We start from the raw sequence: 23,041 nt of genomic DNA, 5'->3' as shown, positions 1-23,041 counted from the left end.
TCATTCCTAATCCTGAGTTGAATTTAGAGGAATATTTTTCATCCAGATAATTTGTTTTATGACCTGTATATTCTGTGTATAGATCAGTTAACTCTTTCCTTTGTGTAAATGTTTCATAAATCATCAGGAGGAGAAGAAAACAAGAAAACATGAGTGCATAAGATGTACAAGATGATACGTGTCTAGGAGCTTAAATTACTTTAGCTAATTAAAAAAAAAGCAAGAACTTAATTTCCAGCAGGTAGTGTTTCCATAAACTAGAGGTAAAACTTAGCAATTAAAACACCTTGAAAGGGTTTATCTTAACAGATCTCAAAGTAAACTAAACTCATAGTAAAGTGCTTCACAGTGTAAGAGGGTTTTATATATATATAGACAAAAGATCATCCCAGGATTTTTTCTCTATGTTTTTTTTTTAGGCTAAATCTTTTACAAATAGTGACTTTGAACTTTTTTGTGTTGTTTGATAGAGCACTTGAGTCATGCTCCAATCCCTATAAAACACTATGTAAGGGGTTATTGTATAGGAGCCCTCCATAAAACTTCCTACCTACCTATAGATTTTCACCAAGAATTTCAGGTGGAAGGGCCAATGGTGCTGACTGTAACAGACTTTATAAATGGAAATGAACACTACTATTTTGAAAAAATAAAAAAAGCACCCATCCTCCTCCCCCCGCCCCCTGTTCTATTTATTATATATATCCTTGTTTTCTTTTTTAATTAAAATAAGAAGACACTTGAGGGTTTTTTAATCCTGAATTTCATCCTATTGTTTTTTACAACCTTGCAGTGGGATCTAGGCACAAGAGCTAGTGCGAAACAGACAAAAATGTTTCTTCAAAATACTTGTAACCCATGAAGGCTGTATTTTTGTTACAGAAAAGCAAAGAATGTGGGAAATCTTTTATTTTCAATTTCATAAGGACCCATCATTAAAATATCTCACTGCAATTTTAAGGGGGAAACAATATATTTGCTACAGCAGTAATCACTGTCCAGCGACATAGTCACTTTAACAGCCTTCCCCTGGAGCAGCCCTTGTGTACTTTGATGTCTGTGTCAGTGCTCTCAGTCTTGTGTGCTGCTAGAGATCAAACTTGATTTTGCCCAGACAGTTTGGCTCTGCTGGGAAAAAATCAAAATAGGATTATTTCAGGTTTGAGTTCTGTCCTGGAGCATTAAGAGGAGTTCCCACAGTTTCCAGACAGTCTTGCATAGTTTTTATGGACTTGCACAATTCAGATGTGAAATGTGACTGGACACTTAAAAATGTAAGTTAGTGAACTTGCAATGTAACCTAGATGATAAAAGCAACCTACAAGGTCTCAAACTCCAGAGAACCTGACAAGATTGAGTCATAGCTAGATAAAGTATTTTCAACTCCCATTACAATCCAGGTATGCTTTATCTCTTCTAGAACTCAGTTCCATATGAATAAACACACTAGAAGGTAAAGCTAGTAAAGCAAGTAGGAAAAGAAAAAGGAAGGGAAAATCTGCCAGATCCTAAATATTAGGGTTAATCTTTAAGCAAACCTTTTTAATGCTGATTATCAGTTAATTAATAACTATCACCATTCTTCAGGGATGGAAATATTCTATGTCTGTGAAACTGTTGTTTTTACTCTATTTTTATTTTTATATATTATTTATTACCCTACTATGCTATACTGGCCCTTTTTATTGCTTAATTTCCACTACCGCAGAAATTTCTATGGCTTCTGTCAAACTTTTCTTCCTGTTGAGAAAGAGATCTTTGGAAAACCCAGTGATGTTCAACCTGAATAGCAACATGCAGAACACATTCCATCACGGAAAACTCAAAATGAACATCCTTAATAGCTTGATAACCATACGTTCTATCATTGTGTGAGACTCATAGAATCACACAGAATTAATCAATAGAATAAGGACAGACAAGATTCAGTTCACAGAACTATGATGACATGGAAAAAATTTGAAGGTCAAGGTCTGCATTCAGTTAGATGAGACTATGTCTGATACACTGATCTCTGTTGAGGTATAAACTAATTTGCTCTAATGAAACACAGTAGAAAGTGTCTTCTGATGTCTGAAATTCTACGGGTTCTCTTTTTTTCCTGGAAATTTTACCATAGCAAAGCCATTAGGTAGTATCTACATAGAGATAAAATGAAGAATTACTTATTTCTCTCCTGTATAGAAATAATATTAAAGTTAACATCTTTACAAGAGAAATGAAAAAGATAAAGGAAAAAAAAAACTGGAGTGAAAATGTGTGAACTTGAAATATCTGTCTTATGCTATCAAGCATCGAATGTTTTATACTCCCTAGGTTTCTATTTCCTAAATTTGAAGAGGCTTTCTGTTGTTTTCATTAGTCAGGATAATTTACTGCTATAAATCAGCATCCAAGCCTGCAAAGATCCATTTTAATAACCCTGGTTTTTATTTGTAAACAGTTATTAAGTAATTCCTCAAAGTTTCTAACGCGTTATAAAGGCAGTTAATGAAATGATGCATAATTTTATTTCCTGCTAAAACTTTTTATCTCCTCAGATAGAATATTAGTGTTTTTATAACCCAGCTTGAAATGAAATTGAATTGTATGAAATGACTGATTGTCAAGGACATCTGAACAAATGAGTTATTAATTTTATTCAGAATTCATTGAAGGATTTCTTGATGTTTTTATTTAATTTTCTTAATATCAAGGAGATAAGATGCCCTTTGAGAAAATCACAGAAGAAATAAAAGTTTAATAAAAGCCCAGGAAGTTTCTACATTCTTACAGAGTTTGACAGAAAACCTTAATATTATTCTGTTTCTTCCTCATAGATAAATAGAGACCAATGTTGTCATAGGAGTGTTTTTTGCCACAAGCTGTCCAGTCCTGTGGGTACAGGTAGTGTTTATATATCAAAATCCAAGAAGAATGATAAATATATCAAGTAAAATATTTTTGAGTTAATGATACATATGTCCAGAGAATACAGACTATATAAATTGTTTCATTTATATAGTGCCATTTGTGAAAGCTGTTTAAAACCACAAGCTCTTCCTGTAGTTTATGACAAACGTGCTGACTGAGTAGGAAAAGTAGTCCAACCATTAGAACTCAGAAAGCTGTATGATTTTTAAACTTCAGTGAATATTTGAAAAGTTGAAAGTGATTCAATTCATTTTATAATCGAAACACTTAAAAAAGTACAAGCCACATTCAAAATCACATAACAGAACTCAGTGACATAGTGTCAAGTACATTTCAGATACTGGGATGTTGGTTTTAATGCCATTCTTAATTTCTCACTTCATTATTAGAGTTCATCCTCTGCTGTTTCATTCTCCCCAAATTACTCTAATTTTCTTTAACTCTAATTGGCACCTTTTTTTCAGCAGATATATTAACCCATATTTTGGAGTATAATGTATATATATATTAAAAATTCTGTCATCACCCTTTAATAATTGTCAATGGACAAGGCAATATAACCTAAAGAAATTTCTACCAAAAAGAAAAAGTACAGTACTATTAATGGAATATTTCAATTGTGGTCCCATATAGGTTTTGAAAGGCCCATAATATTGCGTTCTGTGGAGGAGGTAGAACAAGGCAGATGTCCTAAATAATAAATATGATTTAGCGACCAGAATTTTCCTGAATATTTTCAAGGTATGTTTATGGATACTGCAAGTTTAGGTAGAAAGTCTGTGTCTCTTCACTGAGAAACTTGCTCAGTCATATAGGAAAGCAAGCAATTTACTAAGAAATGCTAGCCAACTCCTTTATAAAAAAGAGTTTTTTCAGAAATCCCAACAGATAAAAATTCAGGTGTGAAAGCCTAGTAGAAATTTATGCGTGTGAAAAAAAGAATCAGGAAATTGTTGAGGAGAGTTCGTCTATTTGCAAATGCCTCCCCAATTCTTCAGTACAGTTCAGAAGGTTGGATTATCACGGTTATATGACAGCCAGCAGTGAAACATAAGTCTGCTTGAGGCTGGTATATACTACCCACTCAACATTTAGGAAAATCTGCAGTTTTCCTTCACAGATTTTGTTTCTTAGCTCAGTGATGTAGACCACTGCCTTTATCCTTATTTACTCTCTCCACTTCTTATACTGTATTGTGTGCCTATGTACTGTCATTGTGATTTGGATAATTAATCTGTTGAATTTCTACACAAAACTGGAACCCAATGAAAGCATGAAGAAATGTCATGAAGGACCAATAGAGAAAGATATGAATACTGAATATGACAATAAAATGCTAACTTTTTTGTCAGAGTTCAAACTGATTAAAAAGACAGTTAATGTTTGGGTTTTTTAATTTTTAAAGGTTGGTATTGAAAAGATCAAGTCTGCTATGTTAATTCAGCTAAGCTATACACCTGAAACTCAATAATTTGCATAAGTAATAAACCAGCAAAAAACAGAATAGGAAATAATACAATAAAACATACAGGTTTTTGCTGAGGAGGCTGCATGTTGTGCAGACAGAAATTTCAACTTGTTGCGATGAATAAACATTAATTTAATTCCACTCTAATCTGTGAACACATTTTTTACTTACTCTGTTAAAGTCAGCCATCTGTGTTTAAGTCCAGCTTTTGTAATGCTTCTGCAGCACAGGACTAGTCTTAGTTCTAGAAAAAGCTATAAGCAAGACAAAAGCCTTGGAGTCTCTTTCTCTCTCTCTCTTTCTCTCTGATTTATGTAAGTATAGATTCACATATGCTGAATTACTGAAATGTATTTCTGAAGAACTAGAAAGCAACATTAATTGTGGAACATCTTGGAAAAAAGGAAAAAATAAGCACTTACAGGATTATTAATTACTATTCTCAAAAATAACATTATTTTGACAGAAAACAAAACCAAAAAGTAATTATCATGTAATAAATATGAATCTTTTTGCTCCAAAAGAGCAAATAACATGGTTGCCTCTATATGCTGGTATTCCAACAGAATCAGAGTTGCATATATTTTATATTGAAATATCATACAGCTCCATAAGAAATATTACTGGAAGGTGTTTTCTTTTGATTTTTGGGAAAAAAAACTCCTAAGCCACTTTTAGATAATAAGATTTGGATACTTATTTACAGAAAAAAATACTGCAGTTATATGCCTGGATGAAATTTAAAACCACCTGGGTGGTGAACTGCCATCGTAATCAAAGCTCTTGTCGTTTTCTTGGTGGTACTTAATCAGTGCATTGTGTTGGAGCCTGGAATTGTAACAGGTCTTTAGTACAGAAACAGGTAAGTAATACAATTTCTGTTCAGTTGTCTAAACATGCGTGCCTTGTGTCACCTGAGATGCGTGAGTACATATCTCCTGGCATCCTGCTGCTGGTCTGTATGCCCTACCTGGTATTTGCCAGCCAATGAGGATGATGTCTCAGATGCCTGAGAGTATCTCAGTGTGGCAGTGGCCACTTGGGTTGAGGCAAATGAACTGAGCTCTGAGGAAACAGACACTGCTGAGAAAGGAGATTTGCTTTTCTCTGTCAGTGACAGAGCACCAGAATAGCAAGAAGGAGTAACTGCTCTAAACAAAATACATCAGGAGCTGTCAGATTGCACCTCAGCCTTCAGAGGTCTAAACATTCCCACAACTGTTAGATGTTTAAAAAGAAACTGTCTCCATGAACACCTTTCCTTTGCTGATTTCTGCAGTAAATGCATCCATATATTGAAAAACAATAAAATCATGGTTCTTAAATTAACTGATATTTTTAGCTTAGTATTTTTGCTTCATTGTGGTACCCAGAAATAACACCTTTCTTACCATCATTTCTCAGTGTCAGAGGTGTAGGAGGACTCAAAACTCTGGCATTTGTCACTGTATTTTTTACCAGGCATATATAGCTGCCAACATCAGATGTTTGCACCTTGGAGATGTAGAGATTGCCTGTCTCCTGAGAGATGAAGCGTCTGCTATCTTCTGCCACAAAAGATGGGAATTCGTTAAATACCCAGCTATAGATGATCTCTAAAAGAAGACAAGGGAAAAAAAAAAAAAAGAGAAAGTAATTATGGAAACAATATTGTGTCATGTTAATGGATACACTCAATAAATGTTCATTAACTTTATCTAATTAATCCAGAAAAAAAAGCTAAAGCCTTTTTCAATATTTTATTTCTTTGATTTAGAATTGAAGAGATGAATTTTTTCTCTCCTTGGAATTTTCAAAAGCATATAAAGCTTGAGTTCGCAAGTTCACTGGGAAGACAGATTAATTCAGGAAAAATAATTAAATTATTCAACAGACCCAGAAAACATCCATAAAATATTAGATAAATCCCTTTTCTAATCTTCAGGTCAAGCCAAAAATAATATATGAAGCATTCTTTTCTCTACTTCAAATTGGCAGTGTAATATATCAAGATGCTTCCTATAGATCTAGGGATGGCTTTTACAAGTGTGTGCATAAACAGTTTCTATTCCGAATGTCTGTTTTTAAAATCTATAGATTCTAATAACTGTTCAACTTAGCTTGCAGGTAGTATTACTGTACTATACTTCTATCTTCGTCTACATCTGCATCACTGAAGAATTACAGAACCCTACCTATAGGCTGCTTAAATCCCTACAATCAATGAATAATTCCTTAAACCAAAGTGACTAACAGCTTTTTCTCATAATCTGATGGATCAAAGACTAATCAAAGTGATTTTTAAAAATTATGAATAAAACCAGTCCCTTGGTTCTTATTTTTATCACACGAACCATTCTGTTCACCTGAAAAGTGTATACTTTTCACTTTATACTTGTAATAATTGGTTGAAAAAAAAGATTATTTCCTATTATTCCATATGAGATGATATCATGATTTATTAAAAACCTAGATGCATTAACATCTCGGCATTAGAAGTATGAATAAAGTTAATGAGATTCTGATTTAGCAGGGAATTCCTTGCAGGGAATTATTCATGTGGAGTTCCACCAATTCAGACTTTAAAGCCTTAGCCTTATGTATACTTTTTTACATGTTATTCTTCTTTCAATCTTATCTTCCCCTGTTTCATTTTGTCTTCACACTTTAAAAAAAATATTCTTTACTATTTAAACTGCACATTATCTATAAGGCAATTGTTTTTGTAATCTGCCTCTGCGGTATTTTTTAAAGAACTGATTCCAAAATCAGAAAAAACAAAGCTAGTTTAGGTATATAAAGTCCCTATTACTGCTTCAAGATGCAAACTGCTCCATGGGTGCAGCAAGTTCCAAGCTTTTAGTCTCAAATTTCTTAGGTAGCTACTCTCAGCTTCAGCAGCAATATGAAGACAGTAATTGCACATGTGTCAGTCTGGTTCTCCCATACTTTTATCCCCCCAACAGTCAAAATGTTTTCTTGGAAAATGAAAGGGTCAAAGGGGTGAGGGGAAACACCTCAAAATTTATTTTTTTCGGAGTGCTTTTCTGCTAATGATAGGAGAGGAACTGCTCTAACTGTTAATGGTACAAGAAGTGTGACACACATTAACATCCTACCCAAGTATATACCATAGCCAGGTGTGCAATTTGACTATTACAGTACGGAAAGCATTAGAAATTCCAAGAGATTTGTCCTTTCTGTCTTTATGCTGCACTGTTCCCTGACACCATGGTCAGAAAGGAATGGCAAGTTACATCGTGCAAAGTTACATGCCACAAGTACCACAGAAGTTCAGTACAGGAGCACATGCAAACTACAAGAAGAGAGTCTTGCATTTAAATATTATCTGAAATCCCACTCTTCAAAATGATAAAATACTGAGTGAACATTTTGAATTTCAGAACAGGAAGCCTAAGACCGAACAGATGACATTAGGCCTGTTTGTACACAGCTCACTGAAGTTGTTAGTGAACTTCAAGCCTGTATTTTCCTATAATGGTTTATATTAAAAGACTTTAGAACCAGTGTCATATGGCTAAGCACAAAGCACAACTATCATTGTATTAAATTTTAATAGGAGAGCAAACTCCAGAGATGCATCTCAAGCCTGACAGGTAAATAACAATGTCCTTCAAAAGATTTTGAAGATAAAAGTCAGTTCTACCAAAATAAAAATAAACCAAACTACAACTGTAAAATCAGGAAGTAGTTACTCTACATATGAACTTCTGAAGTCATCTCCTTTTGAGAAAAGACTGAGTGAATGGTTTCTCCTGTACTCATTTTGCTTTCACAGGGAAGAAAAGTTTAAGTGAAAATAAGAAACTGTGAATATGACAGTATACGGAAGTTCAGAGTATTTTTAAAGAATATATGCTGAGCTTACTTTTTATTTTTATGCCCATCTATTTTATTTTTAATGTGACACCTATGCCAAAATCACAAAGATGATGCAGAGCCCTTCCTGGAAATTACAGTTGACTGCCAACACAAAAGAAACTTTTATGCAGATACTATTAATCAACACAAACAGAAACAGAGTAAAAAGACAGAGAAATTATGAGTTATAGAAGCAGCTGTAAATTGGCATTCTCCTGTGGCTCAGGCTGGAGGACTCTTCTGCTGGTAAGTTCTATTATATACAAAATCTTGGTCTGAAAATCGTTTAAGTAATTTTGGTAACTGCAAGACCGGTATTTCCTTTTATGAATGACCAGTCTTAGTTACAGAATAATGTCTCCAAGGAGCTTTGTACTATTTTCATTTGAAAAACCTTCCAAAGGTCCAATTTGTTTCTATGTTTTATTAAGTACTTTTTAGCGGATTATGTAGATGAAAATCTGGGTCAGTTGGTGATAAGGTAGTAAGAAGAGAGCATCTATCTCCTGCTGAAATGAATTTATAGTATGAAATTTTGTTTACTGTAATTTCTTAAATTATTTTAGTAGATCTATTTTCTCTGTTTAGCAACACTAATTCCTGAACTGTCACAATGTGATGTACTTCCCATAATGGATGAAGCTGGAATACTGACATATCAGCATTTTTGTTAATGCAGTATTGTGCTTTTGGAGATAGCATTCTAATGCAGAAAATGTCAGTACTATGGTAATGCAAAAGTCTTTCTGTCATTGTGGGTCAGTAAGAAATAACCCCTTAAGTATAGTAACGAGAGCTGTGCTGGAAGCATTCAGATAGTACAAAATATTCACTCCTGTTTGTTAGTGCCTGAATGTTTCCCAGATTTGCTTCAAGGCTTTTCTCCTGAGGAATTGCTTGTTTCGTCCTTTTAACATGAAGTTTCTGGATGGCCTTTTCATCAGTGAGCTAAATGGTATTTTGGGTGACAAGTGAAGATGTAACAAGAAAATCGCCATACAAACTCCTTTAAGGCCTCCTAAAATATAAATGTACAGTCCATACAATGGTTAAATATTGCATCTTATAGTTTTTGTACAAGAAATAAGTCTGTTTTCTGTCTTCTTTTTGTGATGCAGTGGAAGATACAGTACTCCATCTCCTCCAGCATCCTGTTGGGAAAATATATTCCTCATCCTGTTTAGGATTTCCTCTGATAACTCAAATTCCACAAGATGGCAGTACTTGATGAATAAATGGTACTGATGCCTGATGACAGCCAAATTCTGAGATAAACTGGAAGTTTTAGCAACTCTGAAGAAGTTGCTTATCTTTTTATTGATAAGAAAAGCAACAAAACATGCACTCAAGATTACAGGCTGAATTTACTGTACATAGCTATGAACCATGATATTTGCATGATGGCTTTGCTTTACAATTCAGAAATACTCTCCTTAAACAAAATAAAGTATCAGGAAAAATATACACTTAAATCTCCCCTGCTGAAAATATGAAACCTTATTTTTTCTGAAGCCCAGTTTTCATCTTTATCAACACACTTGATATTCGGATATTCTGTGTACCTGCCACAGAATAAGGGTGCAATATGTGGCACCCTCTAACGATGGAGAACACTTCACATGCAGAGGTGGAAGGCTTCTTTTAGATAAGATAAATGATAACAATGGGTTGTTCCTCCAGTCTCCCACCATAACCAGATAAATAATTTTGGTGCATTTCTCTGTGCTGCTGTGGCTTATTATCAGTGCTCATTAATCCTCCAGGAAAATATTTAATGAAGGTAATTTATTTGTTGCATTGTAATGCACCCACATAGAGCAAACAGATATTGTCAATTTATCAGCTAGCAATGAAATTGCTTCTTTTCTGCTCTGGGGGCTCTGTATCTACTACTCACTTACCTGAAATTCAATTCTACCAATCTCATATTTACCTATGTTCATACTTAATTACAGCGATAAATCTTCAAATATCTTCTTTCTTATAACCATTCACACAACAAATAACAAAAAAATATGGTAGAAAAAGTCAGTGTACTGCCAGGACTGATCTTGTACTGGAGGATGCAAATATTATGTTGTCATTACCAGAGTACACCAATGTAGACTCATTTGTACATTTGTCATATATGAAATGTAGCCAGTCATTGAAACCTGTGAAGACCAATGAAATCTCTTTGTCATATATAGACTCTTTAAAGAGACCGCATGGTATACAACAAAAATATGGCTTCTGGGAAAGGATGCATATTTGATCATCATGGTGCGATTTTCATATTAAAAAAAAAAAATCTACTCCAGAAAGAATAAAAATATTATGACCAAAAGGAACTCAAAACCACGTGTACTTCAGGCCCTTCTTTTGCCCTCAGGCAAGATCAGGTATTCTCAGCCCGGTCTTTAAAAATGTCCAGTGAGTTAAATTCCTAAATTTAGAACTTCAGAATAACCTATTTCATTGCTCAGTTAATAGACAGATTTTCTTAATATTTGTGTATAATTCCTTCTTTTCAATACTGTTTGCTACTCATTCAACTTACTATATTGAAAGTATTGAAAACACTTTATTGATGACCTGTATTAAACTTTTACAGTCACAGTGGAAGACCATTATTCTTGTGTGTATCAAGCTCCTGTTTTTGAAGATGGATAGGCCAAATCTCTTCAACTTTTCCTTAGAAGTCGTGGTTTCAAATCCTTTACTTCATTTTACTGTTGTCATCTCTACTACTTTTCTACATCTTATAATGTAAGGCCCAAAGTTGGACATGATATTCTGTTTGAGACATTAACAGTATTGATAACTGGAGTAATAAGGTAGCAGTTGTCTCAGTATGTCCTAGAACTGAAGTATGCAATTTTCCATTCTACTAAGTGTTCAATTTTCTGTAATAGTAGGATTTTTCTAAGGAAGAATGTACTGATCCTTCTGGATTCTCACTCTGCACTCTGCAGTGACTGTAAGCTCTTGCAGCTAGGAGTCACTCACAAATGCTAATATGGTTTTCTTTCCACTAGGACACTAATACTTTCAGAGAAAAAAAATTACATTTGATATGATTTGCTCTTGACAAATCCATATTGACTGTTTCTTAACATCTCATTATCCTCTTATTGCCTACGAATTCGGTGTTTAATATTATGTCACAGTAACTCTGCAGAACTCAAACTCAGCCTCGTTCTGGGCCCTCCTTTATCTTTTTTTAAAAAAAGACATTTGATTTTCTTAGATGTTTTGAAATAATTTTGGAGATACCATATTCTCAGTAACCTTTTCACGTAAAGGAATGTTTAGACATGCTATAGTTTCAGAATTTAAGGCCACATTATCTATATATTGTTGTCTTACGTAAACACAGAAAACATGAAAATGATGTAAATTTGTGGAAAAAAAAAGCTGATGGTGGAAACGAATTTGTGGTTAGGATTGCAAGAAGTTTTTTAAGGACGAAAAATACTGGGAAGAGAAAACTTTGACCACAAGACAGAAGAGCTGCAAACAGGAAGTTTAAAAATCTTTTGAAAGCAAATAAAAGAATTCCAACAACTCCATTATTGATACTCATCTGTTCTTAGGTAGGAATGGAAATCAATGTTTATGTACAAAAATCCTGAATGTTCCATATAAATTGATGTTCTATATTTTATGATATACCAGGTAATGCAGATGTCACTGCATAATGCTATTTTCTATGAAAAGCAGAAAAAAAAATATGGTAAAAAGCAGTAGAGTTAAGCAGTCTAAATAAGTAATAGCAGAGAACTTAATTCAGAATTTAAGCCTTAGCATTACAATTCTTTTAATCAATACTACTGACGTTATAGAACTATTAAAACATCTATGGCCAGCAGGAGGAGGGAAGTGATTGTGCCCCCGTACTTGGTGCTGGTGAGGCCGCACCTCGAATCCTGTGTGCAGTTTTGGGCCCCTCACTGCAAGAAAGACATTGAGGTGCTGGAGCGTGTCCAGAGAAGGGCAACGAAGCTGGTGAAGTGTCTGGAGAAGAAGGTCTGATGAGGAGCGGCTGAGGGAACTGGGGTTGTTTAGCCTGGAGAAGAGGAGGCTGAGGGGAGACCTTATCACTCACTACAACTACCTGAAAGGAGGTTGTAGTGAGGTGGGGGTTGGTCTCTTCTCCCAAGTAACAAGCGATAGGACAAGAGGAAATGGCCTTGTGTTGCACCGGGGCGGGGGTTAGACTGGATATTAGGAAAAATTTCTTCGCTGAAAGGGTTGTCAAGCATTGGAGCAGGCTGTCAATATCCCTGGGGGTATTTAGATGTATAAACATGGTGCCTGAGGACATTGGACTCAATGATCTTAATAGTTGTTTCCGCCTTAAGTGGTTCTATGATTCTATGGGTAGTAGTTTTCAAAGTGAAGAATCAGAGACAGTTTTGTACCTGCATTAAGAAAGGGTAATCAGAAAGACCCACATCATTATAAGTTCATCAGTTCCAATCTTAGATGAAATAATTCAATGACTGATATGAGAGTTGGTTAATATACAGTTTAAAAAATAAGACATAATAATACAATATTGGAAGAAAATAAATCTATTCAAACTAACTCAGTTATTGTTCTTTTTATTGATAAAGAAAAGTTTCTGTAATGTACCTAAAATTTCAAATTTTATTAAAAAAATGTGTTGATTAACAAGAATTTGAATAACCTAAAAATTAACTTATTGTGCCTTGAAAGGATTAAAAACTGACTGCAAATATGATCAAAAGGATCGGGTCCGGGATTCTTTGTTCTCTACTGCTGAACATTTTAACAATTAAAATCAGAACCACGCAGCTGTAATCACTGATCTACAGGACATATAAAATTTGGCAGTGACAAAAGTGCAAGATGAGTCACTGGTAAACTCTGATTTGGATAGCTTATTATTAGAAACTTTTTTCATAATGGAGATTGTGTTGAATGTACAGTAACACAAGTTGTTTATTTCATAATAATTTGAATGGACAAGAATTCTGTGTTAATGACTAACAATTTTGCTCATATGAAAAGTGTGACATTAGACAATAATGAGGATATTGTTTAGTGCTCAGGAAAACATACCACTACATAGAATATTTATACGGAAGAATCATTTTCTCTGACAAGAAGTTCACCAGAATATAAAGTATTTTTATTCTCCTTTTTTTCTCTTTCAGACTTCACATCTCTTTTGTTCTCTGATCATGCTGTGATACTTGATTTTCTCTACATTTTAATGGCACTGGTGTGATACTCCGACATGGTCTATTTCTTCTTACTTAAGTCTGCTGCAGGGGTGAGCACAATGAAAAGTTATACTCCGGGACAGCATTACCTGCAGTGAACCCCAGAATCCTGCACCCAAGTGGGTTGCTGCATGACAGTAGTATTAGGTTGACGGTTGAATTGATGATCTTAGAGGTCTTTTCCAACCTTAATGATTTTATGATTCTATGAAAATTTCATTTTATGACCACTGCAAGGATACCAATAGATTAACGAGTTTCAAAGACTTAACTCGGACATTCATCAAAACAAAAAAAAAACAAAATAATGATAGAGTGATGATCCAAATTTGTATAATATCACTCTGTCAAGTACAAGAGTGATTTCATCTCTTTTTCAGCTGGGAGATGCTAATCTCTGCATCTGTAGCTTTCCTCTATTCATCATGTAGCAACAGAAGCTCTGTTAAGAAAATTCTGTAATTTGGCTGAAAATACTCACTAGTACTCCAGTTATTGGAGTATCAGTCTCTTAAGGAGTTTATATGTATGTTTCAGTTTGGCTTTTTGTACTTCCAAGAAAGAAAGCAACTTAAATTTCTCACTTTATCCCTCATTCACCTTGATTCATAATGCCAGGATGGCTTAATAACAACAGAAATTTAATAATAGCAGAATTTAATAATAGCAGTTTATTTAACAAGTCTTAATTTCAGGTTTCTGGGTGTAGAAATGGAAATAAAAGGTTATTGCAGTTCTAGTTGATACTCCAGAACACAATCTTTTCGAACAGCCTTCACCACTCTTTACATGGTGCTGTCATAGAAATTGTATTGGCAAAAACTGAGTACTCTGAGTCCTTAGAGTCACCTTTGTATGGATGCATATATTGAACTTAAGATATGCCCCACTGCCTCTCTGCTTTATATTCTCTTGGTGCTAGCTGTTTTTGATATAATTTAAAGGCTTTTTCTGGGTCTATCTGCAGGTCAGTGTTTGGTGAATTCCACCATGGACATGGCATGATATGATTGATGGATCTTCTTTGGGCCTGCTCCTTTGCCTCTATGGTATTTATTATTCTAAGATCTCAAATCAAGCGCAATACCGTTATCATCACTTTTATATGGGAAAACTGAAGAAGATGGAATGAAGTGACTCCCCAGCAGTCATGAATCAGGTCATAGTCAGAGTCAGATCTCCAGTAATACATAATTCTTTTAATTTCTTATATGCTTTCCTCTCCTCACTAGCTCTTTGTACATCTACAAGAAATGTCAAAGCATGTACAAAAGAAGTCATAGTCAACAAATCCTTAGGAAGTGTGTAGGTGAACATTGGAGATGGGTAGCTACCCCCTGTTCCTCCCTCTGAATCTGATTTTCAAATGTAAAAAAAATTAGCTCAAGGTCTAGTGCCCAGCTCCTTTCTGTGTATTTTTTAGGCTAAAATGTACTAAGGAACTGATCCTCCTTTACATCGTTATGAACACAATGGAACCTGTGAACATATGCTTCAGAGAATAACATAAAACCAAATTTATAGTCCCCAAAAGACAATTTTTAAGTATTAAGAGTGACAGTGACAGATGATTTTTTTCATCTTAATTAAAAAATAGCTTGAAGTGCAGATGAAAAGGAAGATACATGTCACATTAGCAAACTGCCCTAAAATACTGGTAAAGATGTTCAACAATGTTGTACAAATAAATCACTACAAATCGCCTCAGCAACAATCAATCATTTTAAATTTAACAATGTAGAAACTGTAATTCTTACCTGTTCCTACGTACAGACAATAGACTGTTGAGTCCCTGTGCACATTGTTCTGCACTACTGGAAAACCAGTGAACTGCTTCCATCCATCTTCTACTTGTCACATAATTGTTATTTAGTGATAATACATAGCCTTCTGTTTTACTTTCAGGTAGGGCATTGTCCCATGATTATTATCTCTCCTCCTCAACCTCTCAGCACTAGCAGTCAAAACGACACCTGATGTGTCACATTATACATACATATCACATGGAAAAAGAAGATATTTGTCCAACTATCCCTGGGTTGGTTTTTTTTTGGTTTTTTTTTGGTTTTTTTTTTTTGTTTTTTTTTTTTTTTTTTTCCCCCCTAAAAGAAGTATCTAATTTTTCAAAGCCTTTTTTCTTTTAGGCATAAAGCATGATATTGTAAAGTCACAAGATCTGGACTGCAAATCAGTGCATTTTTAGTCTTTTCCTGACATTTTCTTTGTAGATCATCCTCTGTTATCCTCTGTGAAATTGTTAGTGCTCTTTACTTCCATCTTGCATTTGGCAGAGCTGAAAATAGACTCTTCAGGATTGAAACTACATGGTAGTTTGCTACACTCCTAATGGACTTTGTGGTTCTGCAGGAAAAGCCAAATTGAGACAGACCCTACATCTGTATTATCTATATCTATCTTTCCATTCTCCCTTCTTCCTGAATTTTTATCCTCAAGTCTCCTACAGAAGACTTCCATAATTATTGAAAGAGGAAAATATGAAAACTAATGCTTCAATAAACCAATAAATGAAGTGAAATTTTCCAGTTACAGATTCGCCGTTCTAGGGTAATGGCATCAACACAACAGGAATTGTATTAGCTGGTTAATGAAGTCATCAGCAATGATTTTAACAATATTGGAACATAGCATGAGAACACAGGAGATAGAAGTGGGCAATCAAATTACCAGAATTTAGTGTGGTATTAATTATTACATTGTTAAAAAGATCGCATTGTGGTCAAAAAGAAGCCACTTTTCCACTGTCACTGTTCCAGAAAACATCGTTTGTTGTCAGAAGATAAAGGATGCACATGTACTGCTGCACAGGGATTTGGATTTTGCTGTAATCATTCAGATTTTTGTTTGAACTCTGTGATATTTTGCTTATATTTATTCATTTCTCCTTGAAAAATCCAAATAATTTCCTTTAATGTATTTACTGTTAAGTTGTAACTACCTTCATGTCAGTTACAATTGTACTGGCTAGGAAAAAAGAACATGTATTGTTTAGATATATATTTCTAAACAATTTCTAGTTTCACCTTTGAAAAAGAAAAATGAAGACTAAATATCCCAACTAGAATTGTTATCATACCACTTCCTTTATTTGAAACAATCTTCCTGAAATGATTTAATAAGGCTATATGAAAATCTAGGTCTCATTAAGCATTGTATCACCTCAAATGGTTGTAAGGTCACTTTCATATCATACTTACGAAATAAGGAATAACTGACTTTATTATATAGGGAAACTTGTTAATATATTACAGGATTCAGAACAGTACAGTCCAAAGCTTTCTCCAAAGTCTGACCTCCTAACATTTTCAGTAGTCATCTCTACCAGAGTCACTGCTGAATTGTGTTAATCGTGCCTAGTCTGGGAAGAGTTGCATTTTCTGAAAACTCCAGTTTTCATCCTTTTTTCAGTCCTTTAAGATTTCCCCATCATGGTAATGGAGAGAAAAAGCTAGACTCCAGATCCTTAGAAATGAATCATTTGTCATCTCTTCCTCCTTCTTACGTTTCCTCTTGTTTCAGCTGTCTGATCAGCATTGTATTTCTGGTTCTTCTCCTTAGTTACAATGATTAACATGTGCACTCTCATTCTATTCTTTTCCATTGTATGAAGTGGAGAGGTAATTTGGATTAATTAGGAATTTTCTGTCTTAAACAAAGTGGGCATTCTGACATTTAACTAACTGGCATGTTTGTAAAATGGTATTGTTCCAGCCACCAGCTTAGTAAAACATCAGAACTAAACAACAAATGGATTCTAATAGGGAGGTTATTATGAGAGAGTCAATTGTGTGAGAGTCTTGTACTTCTGTGACTGGAACTGCTCTTTCCTAGTTCAATTTTAAATCTATTAATATTGTGCTTCTGCTGTTTTAGAAGTTATATAGCCTGTGCCACAGAAAAAGTTTTTGCAAAGCTGTTTCCTACATTAATTGATACCTTTACAATACCAGTTGCAGAAATGTGGTTGAGATACCATGAGCACACGTTTCTGTTAAACCTGGCAGGACAATATTGTCTTGTTTAATTACTAGACTGAGGGGTTCCTGATAGTTATGTCTAATTTGTTAGGACATCTCAGTAAGAGGCTAGTAACTTGTCTCTAGGGAAGAGGAGCTTGCCCACTAAAGAAAATTTTCATCATTATTGTCCCATTTGTCAAGCTGTAGACAAATAACCACATGCAGCTGGCACCTGAAAGGCAATAAAGCACAAGCCTGGGGGCCAACATACTCAATGCATTTTAAAAATTAATTAATCCTCCCTCTTTTGATATCTCCTTTCACTTTGATTCTCCTGAACTGGCAGCTGGGGTAATATTTGTTGACAACAGTGTGGCTGTGAAACTACAGCACACATCCCTTAAGCAGAGCCCTGCCGGGGCTGCCTCTTCATCCAATGTTGTGCACTGCCTTCATTTGCCAAGGTCAACCAGCCTTCTCTCACTACATTTTCATAGTCCCTGAGGGGAAGAACAGCTCCAGTGAGTGATCCAGTGGGTCTTGGGAGACTAAACTATTAGTTCCAATGTAGCTTAGCGTATTTTTTGAAATAATTATTAGTCTTTTTAAGGGGGTAAGGATGATTTATCATCAGTGATAACACTAGGAAAAGCTTTTTTTAAGAAAATACCAAATTACAAGTTCCTTGGGAGAATTTGCTACAGTTGGACCAGTAATGCATATCTGTTCATTTATTACTCTTGGAATTATTTTTAAAAAATATTAAAAAGATAAAATTTAGATTTCTATCTTAATAAAGTTTATATTGATACTAATTATTTATCCATATGCCTACTATACAGACATTGCCTAGAATTTGGGGCTCATGTATATCATTAAAATATAATTAAAATCTAATAACAACACATTGCCAACAGACTGGGAGTAACTCCTCATTGGCAAACATAGCTGTTACAATGTTACCCTACAGAAAATTCTATTATTCCTGAACTCTTAAATTTCATATCCTCAGATGCATACCTTCAACAAGATTGAGGAAGGAAACTCTGTAAAGTGCTCCAGGGAAGTCAGCAACAAAATTACTGGTCATATATTGAGTAATGAAAAGACCATAGCAGAAAAAAAAAAAGGGAGAAGTTAATTGTGTTTGTACATTCCATAACTACAGGCTAAGCCATCAGTCAGTTGCACAGATAAAGAATACAGATTCCTATATTGAGCCATGTCAGGGGCCATGGACATTAATGATAACACACATGGGAATTAGTGTTACTAGACAAGAAAGTTTCAAAAGCACTCTAGTAACAGTGATAATGTAGGGAATGCAGGAGAGAAAAATCCTTATAGTTCTTCCAGGGAAAAATGTGGGTGAAGAGATGAGATGATCCTATGGATTTATCCCAGAATTAGGACAGGAGTATAGGATTTGAAGGACTATGAACCTGTCTTCTAACACTTTTATTTTGTCCCATTATTGAATTGCAAAGTTCAAGCTTTGTTGGCATTCAGTACAAGTCAAATAGACACAAAAACATAGTAAAGCCTAAGAGGGAAGTGCGGGGACTCTTCATCTCATCATAGCTAACCAATTCTGTTGATACGCGTAGCTTTCAAAACAGTGTTTTTAAAACATTTATTATGTACATTATGATCATTTATATGTTATGGACATGTGATAGAGAAGTTGCGCCATCTTGTCTTTTATATATGACATATTAAGGACTTAATATAAACTTTTCTGTCCTCAGCCGCATGCTCCCACAATGAATTAAAATGAGTGAAGAACAAACTATGACATGGAATTATGAGAGAAAGAAAACAGAGCTAAGATGGGTACCCTGTACGTCGTAGTATAGATCCCCTTACTACAGGTCAACTGTTTGTTAAGTTTAGGACACATATTTGAGACCCATTTTAATATTAATATAAGTCTTAAGAAAAAAAAAAAAAAAAAACCAACAACCCCCAAACTTCAGTGTTCCTCTAAATGTCACTTTTGCTAGTAGGAGAATCTTCAGGGTATTGGACAGTTCTATCTTCCCAGAAAGCCTAGCAATTCGGAGGACATGACAGTTATGTCCAGTGAATGTGAAATGTTCTACTTGCCAGTTTAATACATATTCACCTCTACAAACAACTGATAGAAGTTACTGACTGATGTTCTGCTTAGCTTAAGGAAGTGTCATGGTTGGAGGTATGACCTGTCCAGATGTTGTTTTGGGAGTACTGTGAGCCTCCTTGTTCTTAAAGTGAGAGGAGAAATGTGATTTTCCCCTACGCACTGGTCTCTCCTGGAGAGACAAGCAAATTATTTAGCTTTCTATGCTAAAGCTGATTTGAAAAGTCAGATTTGAAAAAATGTATAATAGAAAAAAAAAACCTGGATGTTACTTTACTGTTTAATACATACAGAACTATATTGATCAGAACAATCATGATCAGGAAGAAATCTTAGCGACAGTAGCATCCAGTCATGTCTAGAAATGGAAATTTAGAGATTTAAGTTCATGCAGGCTTCCTATGTTTTTGAAGAAACTGGTAATGGCTAGATCCACATAAATATGGAAGCTCTCTAATATTGTGCACTGAAATGCCACTGTTAGGTGTCTGGATCCTGGGGCTGAATCCACAGACTTAAGGTAACCTTGTGACCTTCATATACATAGACATCTGTGAATCACATTCACAGAAGCCAACTTAGCAAATACAAAGCCAGAGGGTGTATGGATGCCTTCAAAACAGAATTTGCTGTGTTCTGCATGCAGATACCTGACCCAATTGCCTGTAAACAGGCTAATGAGCATACTGAGGGCAGACCAGCCCAATATAACAACCTTGTTATCATAACTAATTTGCCTGGAGAAGTCTACTCCTAACAATCCTGTACCTGAATGAGGTCATTTAGAGCCTGTCTCGTTATTTCTGTGTATAATTTGTCAGTATGGGCCTAACCAGGGGAGGTCTAGCTAGAGAATTGCTGCACTTCAGTTGGACTCAGTTTCCTACTTGTAGTGGAGCTGCAGTCCAAAGCTGCAGTTTTAATGGAAACGAAGCTTTCGGATTCCTTTTGCAGATCCTGAGCAGTGAGAAGTGATTGGTTTCTGTTTACTTCCAGAGTAGTTTTCTGTGTATGTCCAAAGTACACCCAAGCAGGAGCTAAAAACCACTTAAAAAACCCCATTATGTGATGTGAATTTCTGCAGTTAATGTGGAGACTAGGACAGCTGTGTAGGAAATGGAAGAACAGGACAAAAATCTCCTGGGCCTTGGTAGAAAGAGTTCTATTTTAGCAGCTTGCCAGTCTAGAAGCATACTATGCAGACACCCAGAAGATGCACAGGAAGGACTGTGGTCCTCATAGTGCTGGCATTAATCATCTTTGGTGAAGCATTTCTCATGAAAAGTACAGTTTTATAACACTAAAGGGGAGGCATGAAAGATGCAGCTTATAACACGGTTTCCAAACTGGATCAGCTTTTTACTTTAGAAAGAGATAAAAAAATATTATAGTTTAACATCTGTACACGGATCTGTACATCTGTGGAAAGAGTATGCAGCAGTGCTCCCTCCAGATAGCAGTGTCCCTCTGAGGCAGGAGGGAACACGCATCCGCCTTCCCCTGCACGCATCAGCGCTGTTCTCATTCTAACAATGGGAATTGTCATTCTCTATTAAGCTCATACTGAAAGCTTTGAATAAAAGCCTTAAAAAGCTCAGCTGAAAGTATTAATTCTGAGGGAAACATGTAAATCTGGTTGAAATCTTTCATTCATTTTTAATCTCGCTATGGTAAACCTTGTAATTAAGATGATTAAATGGCTGAATAAAACCCTATATTTACGTCCTTTAGAATACAACAATGAAAAGCAATAATCCTGTTTATGGAAAAAAGCAGTAGAGGCCTTTTAAAATGGAGACATCAAACAAAGCTTGTTATTTAAGCAGCTGTTAATTAATGAATCTCTCATTTAGCAAGGGTACCTAAGACTTAACTGTCTAGGAAACCCATCTTGGAGAAAAAAATAATAGGGGCTGAGGAAGAATCAAATGTTATGCTTAGGGAAGAAAACAAAATAAAGGATAAAATGTTATGTTTATGGATGATCAAGTTATCCATGATTAATATATTTAACAAGCGATAATTTAAGGATTTGCAACAAAAAAAAGTATTAGTGGAAAACTTCTGGATTAGACACATTAAAATGACAGAGGACTCACAATGAAGACAGAGGCAGCACTTTTTTGGAGTAATGGTCCACGAAAAGCAGGAGATGAGAATCTGCTGGTGGCTGTTTGTTATAAGGAATCTGCACAAAATCCTTTTCGTTGAACTTATTTTTCTTCACCATTCTGAAAGAGATGTTAAGGTCTCTCCCAAAAACTCCCTCATTTTGCTACTCAGCTGTTTCTCAGAAAAGATGACAACAACTTAAGAGACCCATTTATTAAAAGCAAGAAATAATTCTCTCTTCTAAATCTACACTACATATATTCTGAATATATTTCAGATGTGGGTTTTTTTTTTTCCTTATTTGCTCTGTAAAATATTTGGACAACAATGTAATGAAAACCTATATGAATAATCTATATCTGTCCCAAGGTTGTGTTTGTTTATTGCATTACCTCTTGATAATATATCACAACATTAATAAACACAAAGCAAGTCTGTATACATATGGAACTTGTTTTCTGATTAAATTCTTGTCAAAAGAAATTAGTGTAGTATTTTTTCAGTCAGTGGTGCCTTTTAAAGACTTTCAGATTTTTCTAGAATTGTGTTCTGTGAGAATGTAATGTAGGTATTATTCAGTCAGAAGTATTTACTTTGTCTTTTCTTTGAAAACATGTTAATAAACCTGTACCTCTTTTAATAGAGTGTTCTTTCACTAAGTCATCTTTCTTTTCCCACAGTGGTATTGTCGTTTTCTAAAAGGGCTCAAGCCTGAAATTCTTAGGCAAGTGTATAAGTAGTTATTGACTTTAGAGGCTGAGGAATGGGATTCTGTTGAAGGACAAATTGCTTATGAGGTTGTGGAGAATGATTAGGTTTGATGTTGTATCATAGATTTATCTCCTGGGATAAGTAAGTGAAAATTATTCTAAAAGTGCTGATCAATGTGAATAAATCAATACAGCGGAGTGTGAGGTGTTCATCCACAAAAAATTCTTTGTTATCAAAAACATCCCCATAACTCATGATCTTGTTAATGTTAGATGTTCAAATATTTCAAACATGCCTTAAATAGTCTTTAGCTTAGATACATCTGCTATAGTAGTTTAGTATTCAGTAGAAAGTTTTTCTTCCAGATGATTTTAAGGGTCAAAATTTCTTAGGACTATTTAGAAGAAAATATCACCTTTGCAAATCAAACACAGAAACTAAAATGGAGCATCCAGAAACTGAATGTTCTAAAAAAAAAAAAGAAAAAAAAAAAATTGAAAAATTTATTTTAGTTATTCCTGCACACAGATCCTTGAAATTCTCCTGTTCTGCAAAAGAGTTCTGTAGCTGGAAGAGAAATTTCATATTGGCTGCTTAATTTCAGAATTGAATTCACACACTTCCCCCTTCAAGTTCTGCTTTTGTCTGA

General features: G+C 34.9%; 1 protein-coding gene across 1 annotated transcript in view; it reads right to left on the bottom strand.

The window, feature by feature from the left end:
* CNTN5 (contactin 5) overlaps positions 1 to 23,041 on the bottom strand; it is a 264,199-nt gene that overhangs the window by 171,897 nt on the left and 69,261 nt on the right. Inside the window, exon 5 of the mRNA XM_086481748.1 lies at positions 5,773 to 5,976. Coding sequence (XP_086337874.1) covers positions 5,773 to 5,976 — 204 coding nt within the window. The remainder of the gene's footprint in view (positions 1 to 5,772; positions 5,977 to 23,041) is intronic.

This window comes from Leptosomus discolor, chromosome 1 (genome assembly GCF_034619465.1).
Source record: "Leptosomus discolor isolate bLepDis1 chromosome 1, bLepDis1.hap2, whole genome shotgun sequence".
In the NCBI taxonomy this organism is placed as follows: domain Eukaryota; kingdom Metazoa; phylum Chordata; class Aves; order Leptosomiformes; family Leptosomidae; genus Leptosomus; species Leptosomus discolor.
Note: the sequence above shows the minus strand (reverse complement) of the source record. Positions and strands in the feature narration are given on the sequence as shown.